We start from the raw sequence: 12,343 nt of genomic DNA, 5'->3' as shown, positions 1-12,343 counted from the left end.
GACGGGAATCATAGCCACTTTCAAACCAAGTTCCGAGTTCATGGAACCGATCATCTACACACCCTCTTCGCCGATCTATTTTCCAGTATGTCGCAACCGCATAGACGACATAGAGTTGGTGGTGACGAACGAGAAAGGAGACGTGGTGGATTTCGCAGGTGCCACTACGACGGCCATCGTGGAGATCAACGTATAATAAATAACCATACATGTAAAATGGAGCAAATCGAAAGTTACGAATTGCAATCTTTCCCTCCCAACCGTCGCACGTTCGCCAATCTCAACGAGGCGAACAGGGAGATCGAATACGACGTGGACGTAGGCGACGGGTTCGTTCATCCTCACAGAGCGGACCTCTACCTTCAATTCGACGTGGTGAAGAAAGAAAGTGGAGACGCGTTTCCCGCAGCAGCAAACTTGATACTCGTGGACAACTTCGTGCCTCACCTGTTCTCGCAGGTGGAGGTGAGGAAACACAACACCGTCATAGACAGAATAGATTATCCAGGCATCACGTCGACGGCGGAGGGAACGTTGAAATTATCCAAAACGGACGCGGCGTACTACCAGGCCGGGGGATTCGAAGCCGGGACCAAAATATCGACGAGAAGTCACACGGTGCTCTTTCCCATGCGTCTGCTGCCTGGTTTCTTCTCGGACTACAAGGAGATCATGTGGAAGGGAGGACTGAGGATCACGTTTCGAAGAGCGGCCAACGACAACGACGCACTGATGCGATATGCTACTTTGGGTCCGGACGGCACCACGCCGATAGCCAACACTTTACCCGAAGCGGCGAAATGCGTCATCCGGAGCATGGAATTGAGAATGCCGGTGGTGGAATACGAAACGAACTACGCCCTCAAGTACAAAGCAGAAATCTTGAAAAGTCCGCAGGTGCCGATTCACTTTCACGGTTACCAGTGCGTGCAGAAGATGGCGTCGGGGAGTCACATGGAATTCGACGTGACGACGCAGTTCAACAACATAGAGTTCGACATGCCAGATTTCGTCGTAGTGCTTTTTCAGACCGGGAGGGACAAGAATCAGGAAAAAGATTCCAGCAAGTTCGACGACTGCAAGATCAAGAACGTTTATCTGAAGAATGGACGCAACGAAGTGTTCCCGCGCGAGAATTACAACCTCGACGTGACCAAAAACGATTACCTCAAACTTTACGAAGCGTTTTCGGCTTACAAACGCGTGACCGAGGGAAGCGTGGACATGTACTACACGCCCAGCGAGTTCAAAGCACGGAGACCCATGACCGTCATCAACACATCTAAGAGAAAGAAGGTTGTGGTCAACGATCGAACCAACATCAAGGTCGTCTGCGAGTTCCACGATGCCTTGCCCGAGGATACCCTATGCAGTGTCATCCTGATTGCAGAGAAGTCCTTCGCCTACGACGTGAAGAACGAGAGGGTCACAGAGCAGTTTTAACAAGTTTTTTAACATCTTTTCTTGCACAAATAAGAAATTTTTTGTACTAGCACAATCAGTTACAATGGCACAATACGAATTTCACTAGTTCAGATCAGTTACAAATGTCAATTTCATCAGTTATCAGTTACAATATCTTTTTTTGCACTATAGCACGAGACAATCAGAATTTGCACAAAATTTGTTGTTGTTTTTACACGTGAAAATTAACAATAAAATATCTTTTTTTTATCGTTTCAGATGCTGTCGAAACATCAAAAACACATACACACACTAGAAAAAAAAGCATGCAACTTTATTTGTAACACACACATATTCTCCATCTTCATCAAGAAAATATTATAATAAACATAATTATTTTTATCTATATCTCACAATAAAACTCTATATCCAAAAATATCACAACATCAAATAACACTAGAGTCGTTAGTACACGTTGCATGCATTACGAAGGTCCTCTGTAGAGTTTCATGGAAGTTTGAGAAAAAAAAAAAAACACGTGAAACTCTACAGAGGTGCGGTTGTAGATAACCGCAGCCATTAGAAAACTTTTACTTTTTTTGGCTGGGCACCACGCACCCTGGCGAGGTTATAGGGGCCAGGCATCCTAAAAAAACAACAATTATTATTTTGTTTGTTTGCTTGCGTCACAATACAGGTGTGTGCGCGCTTGTGTGTGGCACATCGTTCCCCCGAGAGAGGTTTACAAAAATCACGATATACGGAGTTGGAAAATTACGATATGGCGCATTCGCTCACCACTGTTGCCAGCCATGGGTCTCTCTCTTTCTCTCTTCATCTTACACCAACGTTGGCATCTCTATTTTTTTTTAGTTGTAAGTAAATTGCCAACACACTCTAGTTAATAATGCTACATATTATACACACACACGCACACACATACTGCGTTGCCATCCACCCATCTCTCTCTCTTTTACAGCAGTGCCGGCTCTCCTTGCCCAGTGTGTGCAGGTTGGCAAAAATTGCTTTATGCGCTGTAAGGCAAGCCTCAAGCAAAGTTGCCAGCTCCTTGCTTTAGGTTAGGTTAGACCAAAAAAAAATCTTGGTGATTTTTTTTCGAGTTAGGAGTTGGCAACGCTGATCTCCACTTGATGGCGGTCAACCGGGTTGATTGCACAAGCAAAATTGCCAGCTCCTTGCTTTAGGTTAGGTTAGACCAAAAAAATTCTTGGTGATTTTTTTTCGAGTGAGGAGTTGGCAACGCTGATCTCCACTTGAGGGCGGTCAACCGGGTTGATTGCACAAGCAAAATTGCCAGCTCCTTGCTTTAGGTTAGGTTAGAGCAAAAAAAGCTGTGGGTAAGCTGTCGGTTGTTTAACTCTTCCCTTTCTCTTTTTTTTTCTTGTAAAAGGCTATGGCAAAAGTACCAGTGGGTTGGCAACCTTGCTTTATGCACTGTAAGGCAAGCCTCAAGCAAGGTTGCCAGCTCCTTGCTTTAGGTTAGGTTAGACCAAGAAAAACCTTGGTGATTTTTTCGAGTGAGAAGTTGGCAACACTGCGAGCTCCACCGAGCTCCATTTTCGGTTTCAGAACCGGGCTTATTGCACTACTCATGGCATTTTCCAACGAGTTACTACAACTCTGTAAAATTATTAACTCGATATTCTTCCAGTGGCAAATCATATTGTTGCCCTTGTTTGATCCTGAGAAGGGAATCTGGAATAGTTCGGGTTTTGTCACATTAACAACTTCTACTAATCTAGCGAACGTCATGAAAAAAACTCAGCCATCTGTGTGCCATTATTGCATTGAGGGCGTTTGATTTACAAGACTACTCAACTCTATGAAAAAAAACAACTTAATCTACGAATAAAGAGATGAAACAGGTTCCGACAAAACATTATTCTTTTTTCTCTGATCACTCAAAAATTTATATTAACAAATTTTTCTTTGTTGCGCATCAACAATTTTATTCTTAATGTTTTCTTTATATTATATCACATTTGCTTTAAAATTATAAATAATAATAATAATAATAATAATAAATAATTATTATTATTGTCATATAATTTTAACATGCCTCATGTTTGTCACTTCTGAAAATTTGTAATACAGTATATGTATCGTATATTTATTTGGTTCATTTCAATAAGGGTTGAATTTTACTTGATCTACTATATTACAGTAAAACCTGTTTATCCCGGAACATGATGGTTCCGAGCAAAATTTTCCGTCTTAACAGTTTTTATTCTTATACAGGGTTGTCTTTAAATACAGTATAGAGCGCTGCAGGAAATAATGGAAAGACAGATTTACATTTCGCATTACTTATAATGTAGAGTACTAACGCATGTACGTGCATGAATAAAAATGCGATACAGTCGCAATAAGCATAGCAGAGATTACAATTATGTAACTAAACAACATGTTGGTACACTTTTTACAGTATTGTAAGAACGTACAGTACGTACTTATGCATGTTTTCGAACCCGGGACCCCTGGCGTCGTAGCGCGATGTGCATAGAGGGAAAGAGAAAGATTGAAAGATGGAATAAGAGAGGTGAAGAAAGATTGAGATAAAAGTGAAGAAAAAGAAAGAAACAAAGAGAGATAACAAGAAAAATAGAAAGATGACGAAAGAACAGAGGAGAAATAGACAAAGAAAGGTGGAGAAAGAGGGTAAGAGATGAAAGAAAGAAACGGAATCGTAACAGCTATGAGTATTGTAGCGCATTCTTTCATATTGATAATGTTACCGATAAGCGAGTGGCAACAGAGGCGTGTTCCACTTACATTATTGCATTGTTTTCTTGCGAGCGAAAAATGTAAAGGAAGAAATTTCCGTCTTACTGAGAATAAAAACATCTCGTTGGTCTTTAAATGGTGTTCCGTTTCCGCGTTAAGGAGGTTTCCGCCTTAAGCAGGTCATTTTCAGGTATAAAATCGGTCCGGGGGAATTTTTTTTTTTCGTATTTACAGGTTTCCTTCTTATAGAGGTTCCGGGATATGCAGATTTTACTGTATATTAAGACACCCATGCGGGGGGGGGGGCAAGTGCAGGTTACCTGTTCCCCTGCCTGATTTATCACCGCACGCCACTGTCACAACCAATATATATATTTATATATATATATATATATATATATACAGGGTGTTTCTAAAGGTCGTTTACAACGCTTGGGAGGTGATTCCTCACACGAAAACAAGCAAAAAGTCTAAGTTCCATTTTTACGACTGAGGCTTCGTTTCCGAGATAGGAGCCTCGCAAAAGGTGACAAAGTGAACGTCACACCTAACTGGGACGAATACTGTCACAGATAGAGAGGCGGTTCCAAGGGAATCATAAAGGAATCGTATGTGCTCAGTCCGGAAGTCACTATGGAAAGTTCACTGCACGCATGCGCAATGGAGTCCTCAAAGGAATTGGGGATTTCCAGCAAGAACAATGCATGGAAAGTGTATGCAACGCAGCAAGAAGGACCGTGACAATGAGAAATGCGTTCAAGACAACACATCCCGACCTCAAACATCAATACATGAGCACGGAACACAAAATCCGAAAAGTTGAGCACGGTTGCATACCCCAGTTACACGCGAGGAGTGAACGAATCATGTCATGTGGCATACGAGAGACATATTACTCCACCAGGAGGAGGGAAAGAAAAACACAATATCAGATGATTGCTACAACTTGTATTTTTACACGCGGCAACTACGTAATATCCCCCCCACGCACACACTCACAACAAACAACAAATGCTACAATGTCTTACGCACAGACAGTGCGTGTCACTGTACACCAACTGAAGATGTAACTCTCAATACACAAAGGGGGTGGGAAGCAATACCAAGTGTGTTCTCACTGGGATTTGCCGAGGGCGATAATCTCAGACGGTTTTCAAAATGTCTGTCGTTCACTTCTACGCATAGATGACAGCTACGAATCAAGGATTGTCGAGTACGAGCAAACAAGCCAGGTGTATGTGCTACCGTCGCGGCGGCGACGTTGATGCGAGCAACGAGGTCCTCAGCTGAGGTGTGTCGTATACGAGGGTTTTCATTTCTCCCCATAAGAAAAAATCGAGAGGGTTTGAGATCTGACGACCTCAGTGGCAAAGGCACAGGCTCATCCCTACCAATGAACCTATTGTGAAACACGTCATGCAGGAAATGTCGTATGTTACAATCGTAATGAGCTGGTGCCCCATCGTGTTGGTACCACATTTCTTGCCGCAGTTCCAAAGTACGGTCTCCAACAGTTTAGGCAAACCTCACTAAGAAATGCATGATACGTGCGACCATTCAGGCGAACAGGGAGAATGTATGGTCCAATTAAATGATCATGTACTATCCCGCACCACACATTCACTGAAAACGTGTGCTTTTGATGGGCCACAAAAAGTGCATGAGGGTTGTCAAAGTCCCAGACATGACTGTTTCTGCTAATGAAGACATCCATCCTGGTGAAAATGGCTTCATCTGTCCACAATACATTTGCCCCGAAGTGAGGGTTTGTGTCCAGCTGATGCAATAACCATTGGCAAAACTCAATACTAGGGCGAAAGTCACGAGGTAACAGTTCTTGTACTTTCTGCAGTTTAAAAGGGTGCATTCCTTCCTCTGACAACACTAGCCAAACATTCACATGAGACGTGTTTCGTGCCCGAGCGAGCACGCGAGTAATGGTATCAGGATGTTCTGCAACCGCTGTTAACACATCTTCTGCAAACTGATGTGTGCGTACACTTCGAGGTCTTCCAACTTCTTGCCGCGGTGGTAACACTGACCCTGTTTCACGCAGTCGACTGTCCACTACCTGAAAGAAGGCGTGAGACGGTAAACGTCTATGTGGAAAGCGTTGTCGATTAAGACGCCATGCCTCACGGCTATTACCACGTGCCTCCCCATACATGAGATGCATGTCTGCTAGCTGCTGGGTCGTATACGCAGCCATCTGTGAAATAGGGAGCTGGAACTGCAAAGTATCGTTTTTGTTTAACACTGGCACACTGCACAAATTGGCCGTATCACCGTACGAACGCCACAAACCAATTGTTGCGATACTTGACTTGCCCACTCCACCACATCAACTTCTTTCAATACAACATACTAGTACTCTTCAATGCGTATGACAACCTAGAGGGAACTGCTGATCATATCGCAGCACCTGCAACACGACTGGGACGACTGCCGGAGAGAACCAACCCTTGGAGCTCCTCTCGCGGGTACAGCAGTCATGAAGGTCAAACGTAGACTACGAGAGCCAGACTCGCCTGCGCAGCACTTCCAAAACTGGTCTCTTTTACGTCACAGTGATCGCGTGCGAACACTCTTGGTATTGCTCCCCACCCCCTTTGTGTATTGAGAGAGACATCTTCAGTTGGTGTACAGTGACACGCACTGTCTGTGCGTAAGACATTGTAGCATTTGTTGTTTGTTGTGAGTGTGTGTGGGGGAATATTACGTAGTTGTCGCATGTAAAAATACAAGTTGTAGCAATCATCTGATATTGTGTTTTTCTTTCCCTCCTCCTGGTGGAGTAATATGTCTCTCGTATGCCACATGACATGATTCGTTCACTCCTCGCGTGTAACTGGGGTATGCAACCGTGCTCAACTTTTCGGATTTTGTGTTCCGTGCTCATGTATTGATGTTTGAGGTCGGGATGTGTTGTCTTGAACGCATTTCTCATTGTCACGGTCCTTCTTGCTGCGTTGCATACACTTTCCATGCATTGTTCTTGCTGGAAATCCCCAATTCCTTTGAGGACTCCATTGCGCATGCGTGCAGTGAACTTTCCATAGTGACTTCCGGACTGAGCACATACGATTCCTTTATGATTCCCTTGGAACCGCCTCTCTATCTGTGATAGTATTCGTCCCAGTTAGGTGTGACGTTCACTTTGTCACCTTTTGCGAGGCTCCTATCTCGGAAACGAAGCCTCAGTCGTAAAAATGGAACTCACACTTTTTGCTTGTTTTCGTGTGAGGAATCACCTCCCAAAGGTTGTAAACGACCTTTAGAAACACCCTGTATATAAAAGGATTCAAGGAAGGAAGCAATGTGTGCTGCAAGAAATGCCCATGGAAACTGTTTCTAAGTACGTGTAAAAAGGACATTTTCACCCTCAAGGAAGGGCCGATTGAGCGATTTTTTAATTTTCTCGGCCTTTTGGGACGATTTCATGGAGGTTCGTAATCAGGCATTTTTGGCCTCCGGGGCCTTCTTCGTGGAGAACATTTATGTCAGTGAGTGAGTGAGTCAGTCAGTCAGTGAGTGAATGGTGGGATTGTGGATTTATATATATTGGATTTAGATACAAGATAGATGCGTCTAGAAGGCCATCTAGACTTTTTGTCATTGTTTTGTTCCTTCAGAGACGATATATTCCTTCCTCTCGGCTTCTCCTCCTACATGCACATGTATTTAGACATATCTTAGACATTTGTGTTAAAGAAATTGTCGAAATTCGCATCAGCATAGGACTTTTGACATTTATATTTTTCAAAACATTTACGCAGCAAACATGTAATTCACTTGGAGATAGAATTCAATTTGTTGCATTGCATTTTGCACTTTTTAGATCCACATTTGATTTAGCACATGGTACTCTAGTTTTAGCGCATATCATATTTTAGTTGTTCGTTACACTGGTTGTTGATGTTCCTTGTTGGTGTGAAGGAATTATAAACATATCAAAGCGTTAATTCCGTGTTCGACTTGGCGTCTGTAATTGTTGTGTTTTTAGGGAAGTGTTCCATAGTGTATAAAAGATAGACTATTGAGTTAAGATGAATCGGATTATTACATACACCGTTTTCCACATTACCAAACGAGGATAAATTTAAAGTTAAACATCTTAGCCAGTGGTGGAACTACAAGGACTGTGAGGGGCATTGCAGAGGTTTCTTAGTTTCAGGTTAGCACTACCCATCATAATAGCAGTTGACCGCCACTACTTCTGCCCAATAATGGTTTGCAGCATTATACCTTAATTTCAACGTGCGAAAGTGATAATTCTCTATGGGTAGTACTGCAAAGAAAATCTCGCGATGAGGTTATTTTTGCAAACGTCAACACATATTGTGCAACTCATCGAGTATATTAAAGTAATGGTTGACACAACGACCAGATGCTGTTAATAATATTCAGCATTTTCTCTCGTGAGATCTGAACTCTAAGGTTGAAAGTCTCTTACATTTATGCTATATTGAAGATCCAAGTGTAGTGCCTAGGAACTTCAGTTCGTTTGTTACATTTAAAAGTCCACTGGGTGGGAAGACGCTATAAGAGCTTTGACAGTTATAACATTCCTGGTTTTCTTTACAGGAAGTCAAGAGATGAACTGTAATTTAGAATTTACCTAAATAACGTATATTGTTATGACGAAAGTTTCTATTTGTGTGACTATTGCTTTAACAATTAAAAAATATAATAATTAATAAATGAAGAGAGGCTGTTTACATTACTCACAGCAGCTTCTTGGTGGTGCCTGGCATTCTACCTGTAATAGAAAAAAGTATATATTACATCCTGTATCAAAGAAATGTTGATACTAATTAGTATTTCTAATGTTCACTCTCATTACAAGTATTTTCAGCTATTTTGAAAAAATTAACATTAAAAAAATTAAACTACGCTCTCTCTCGGGAGTCTGTGGAGCAACGTCGGCATTACGATGGAGAAAAGGAGAAAGGGAGTGAACGGAGCAGAGCAGTGTGTGCTACTGCAACAGCTCCAAACTACAGCCGCGTTTTCCCCTTCATATACCCACTTCCACTGTCACGCGTTTATTGGTTGGGCCCTCTCGAGTCACTAAAGTGTAAATCACCAACCCCGAGACCTTCTGTAAACAAACCGTCTAACCGATTCGATGTATCACTTCGCGTCAGCTGATTCATGACCACCGACTACCGCAATCATCTGCTGTTACACGCATAGAACTCGCCATGTTGAAAGTGGCACTACTTCCTTGCTGTTCACATTATTATTTTTAGAAAATAAGCAATGTTATAAAATATAATTATGTACAGAAATATCTAAGCTCATTAAAAGTTACAATGCATATTCCTACAAAATGTTCACACTTATCTTGCCTTGCCATGTCACCAAGTTATTTTACGAAGTGCACTATATTTGGCGGAACAAAAATCGTTATTAGGATGCTTGTCAAAGTTTCCAACCGCAATAAATTTACGAACTTTCTTTGTCTTGTTTTGATCATCATCATCAATATATTTATTGGACTTACAGCATTTCATATGGCTGTTTATGCCCATTATATATTTTATTTACATAACATACAATTTACATAAAATCTACAAACAAATTTCAAATACACCCCTATCTATATCAAACCTTAGAAATATACATTACCATGGTATATCATTTTGTCTAAAAAAAATGCAAGTAAAATATATTCAATTCGCATGCAAGAAAGAAGCCAATTTTATGGGAAATGATTACTGGTGCAAAGAGTTAACCATAAAGGTGAAGCAATAAGTACAAAAGAAAGGGCGTTGGGTTTAAAGTGAGACGTCGTTTGCGGCAGCGTATCCCATGCTACAAATTGGCCGTTGTTTTACCTTACGTAATGAATCCAGTAACAACGCTGAATTTTCGTGTGGATTATTTTACTTCTATGAGTTTGCAATGCTTTATGCATGCACGTGGTTTTGTTTACAGAAGGTCTCAGGGTTGGTGATTTGAACTTTACTTGTGCAGCCAACTTGTTTTCTTTCGATTGCTCTAGAGAATACCGGGACTGAGCGTTCATTAACCTGCGGAACGTGGTCCATGTTTGCTAATGTTAAGGTGTTTCATGTTCACAGTGACATGCAAGAACGTGCCGAGAAGAGAAAGTTATTGAGGTTCAAACCTCTCCCGCAATATCTGTTCGAAATTAGTTCTAAATTAAATCATGTGAAACATTTCCTCCAACTAAATCACAGTAAGATAATCTCCAGCAGTACAGGATCTCTACACGAAGTAGCGAAGTTTTTTTCGACTTTGCACTACAAGAAGACTACATTACTGCCACTTCCGACGAAGACTATGGTTATTCCGCTATTCTAGATGCGTGCGGGAAGCTACAATTTTCTGTATCAGAGAAACAGATTAGGAATGTGCTGAATAAAAATGAAAAGATATTTTTGGGATTAATTATAAAGGAAGGAACGAGGCAATTCCACGACGTGCAACAAGTCATATTCCTAACATGATAAGGAGGTCGATGCCTTTCTGTCTCGCAGTAACCTAGGCACGCAACAAAGCATTGTCCGCAACTTGGAAACAGCATTAAAAACTGGGAACACTGTTACTAACCAGGATTTAAAGATGTAAGGTATCAGAAGAACAGAGTTCGCAAATTTTTACCTTGTCACATTGCAGAACCCCTCGCACGTAGGAAGATGTACAATAATTAACCGGATGGAGAAAAATGAAAATTCGTGCTGACTTTGGATGAAACACGTGTCGATCAAAGTAACAACAAACCTCACGGCTTACTACCGGATTGCAAAGAAAGTCTTTCCAAAATATTCATAATTACCGCGGTGTTGATTTTGAATTGCTGTTTAAATCCACTTTATTGGTAGTAAGTCAATCGGGACCGGACCTACAGTTTAAAGTCGGATCCGAACTACTGTGCAATGCTACTCCACAGAGCATCTAACCCGGGTCCCATTGATTACAAGATTACCACTCTGTTACCGTTGTGCCATCGGGATTGCCAGAAAGCAAATATCAACCCCGCACATGATCAAACTGATCCTGGGATCCAATTTACCTCCGCCGATATCCCGGATCTGTATCGTATAAACAAAAATCGGGTCTGATGTGTTAGGATGAAGCCTCCAGTCATATATCTCTCTCACTTCTTATATTCCTAGCAAGAATGGAGCAGTGAAGTTACCCCATGGACTGTTGTACCTTTGGACTGCTGAAATTGACATTTGTAAACGGGCAGCAAGAACACATACATGGCTTATGGAAAGCCTTTTAGGAGAATTGGGAACAAATGAACGTGGTTGTTTTCTAAAATCTCCTGCAAAGACGAGTTAAGAGAACCATAGATATCACGAAGATACACTAAATCCAGCATTACTTAATGAGACTTGACATTTCCTAAGACGAAATCCAATTGAAAATCGTTTCCAGATATAGAAAACAATCCTACGTATTTTGCTTTTCCACAAACATTTACAAATAACCTCAATTTTTTCGGTATTTTACTAAATTCTCACTTGAATTTTACAAGCCAGATTATGATCTGTGACACGACGCATTCTGTTACACTGTGTATTTAAATCATTGCAACATTTTGCATCAATTGTTAAAACGATGTAAGTAACATGCATTGGTTTCTGGTTCATAAATATAACAAGTAAAATATTCCGATAGAAACAACGCTAATTAGTAACATTGTTTCTATAATATGCCAATGAATTTATGTAAGTGTCTTACGTACCATGCAAATTGCACCTGCAGCAATTAAAACAGCAATATAGGACCTCATATCTATACTGTACGTCCAATGAAAATTGCCAGCTTCCAAGCAGTTCTTTCAGGAAAGAGGGTTATGGTACTTTGCCATTGTGCTGGACAAGAACTCAAGTTGAAAAGTATCCAAAGGATGAAATTGGTTAAGGCTTGATACATTTTATTGCCAGAATTCTTGTAGTTGAATTATTTTGGTAAACAAAATGTTTGTCATTAATTGCACAAAGTGATATAAAACATGTAATTGCATTCACAATTAGATGCAATCACTGGCTGTTTGTTTCAATTCTACAACATTTAACATCTTACAAATTTCGAATTTTAACGTGAAAAAAAACTTAATGAATTCCTATAAATATGCTCTACTCATGTGTAAAGAATTTCAATATCTGATCGAACAATGACATATAAAATTAACTTTACGAGGAAGCCTCTTTCT

At 41.0% G+C, this 12,343-nt stretch overlaps 1 protein-coding gene across 2 annotated transcripts in view; it reads right to left on the bottom strand.

Annotated features, from left to right (window-relative positions):
- Nucleotides 1-12,027, bottom strand: part of LOC146003246 (trypsin iota-like) — a 97,757-nt gene extending 85,730 nt beyond the window's left edge. The window contains exons 1-2 of one of the 2 annotated variants that reach the window (XM_083141424.1): nucleotides 11,869-12,027; nucleotides 8,878-8,904 (exon numbers count right to left, since the gene is read on the bottom strand). In XM_083141424.1, the coding sequence (XP_082997550.1) occupies nucleotides 8,878-8,904; nucleotides 11,869-11,920 (79 nt within the window). In that variant the 5' untranslated portion in view covers nucleotides 11,921-12,027. Of the gene's footprint in view, nucleotides 1-8,877; nucleotides 8,909-11,868 lie in introns of both variants that reach the window. The other variant, XM_083141423.1, reaches the window with a different exon arrangement.
- Between the last annotated feature and the right edge of the window lie 316 nt (nucleotides 12,028-12,343).

The sequence above is a fragment of the Lepisma saccharinum genome, chromosome 20 (assembly GCF_977018435.1).
Source record: "Lepisma saccharinum chromosome 20, izLepSacc3.1, whole genome shotgun sequence".
In the NCBI taxonomy this organism is placed as follows: Eukaryota; Metazoa; Arthropoda; class Insecta; order Zygentoma; family Lepismatidae; genus Lepisma; species Lepisma saccharinum.
The sequence above is the reverse complement of the archived record's forward strand: the minus strand, read 5'-3'. Positions and strand labels throughout refer to the sequence as shown.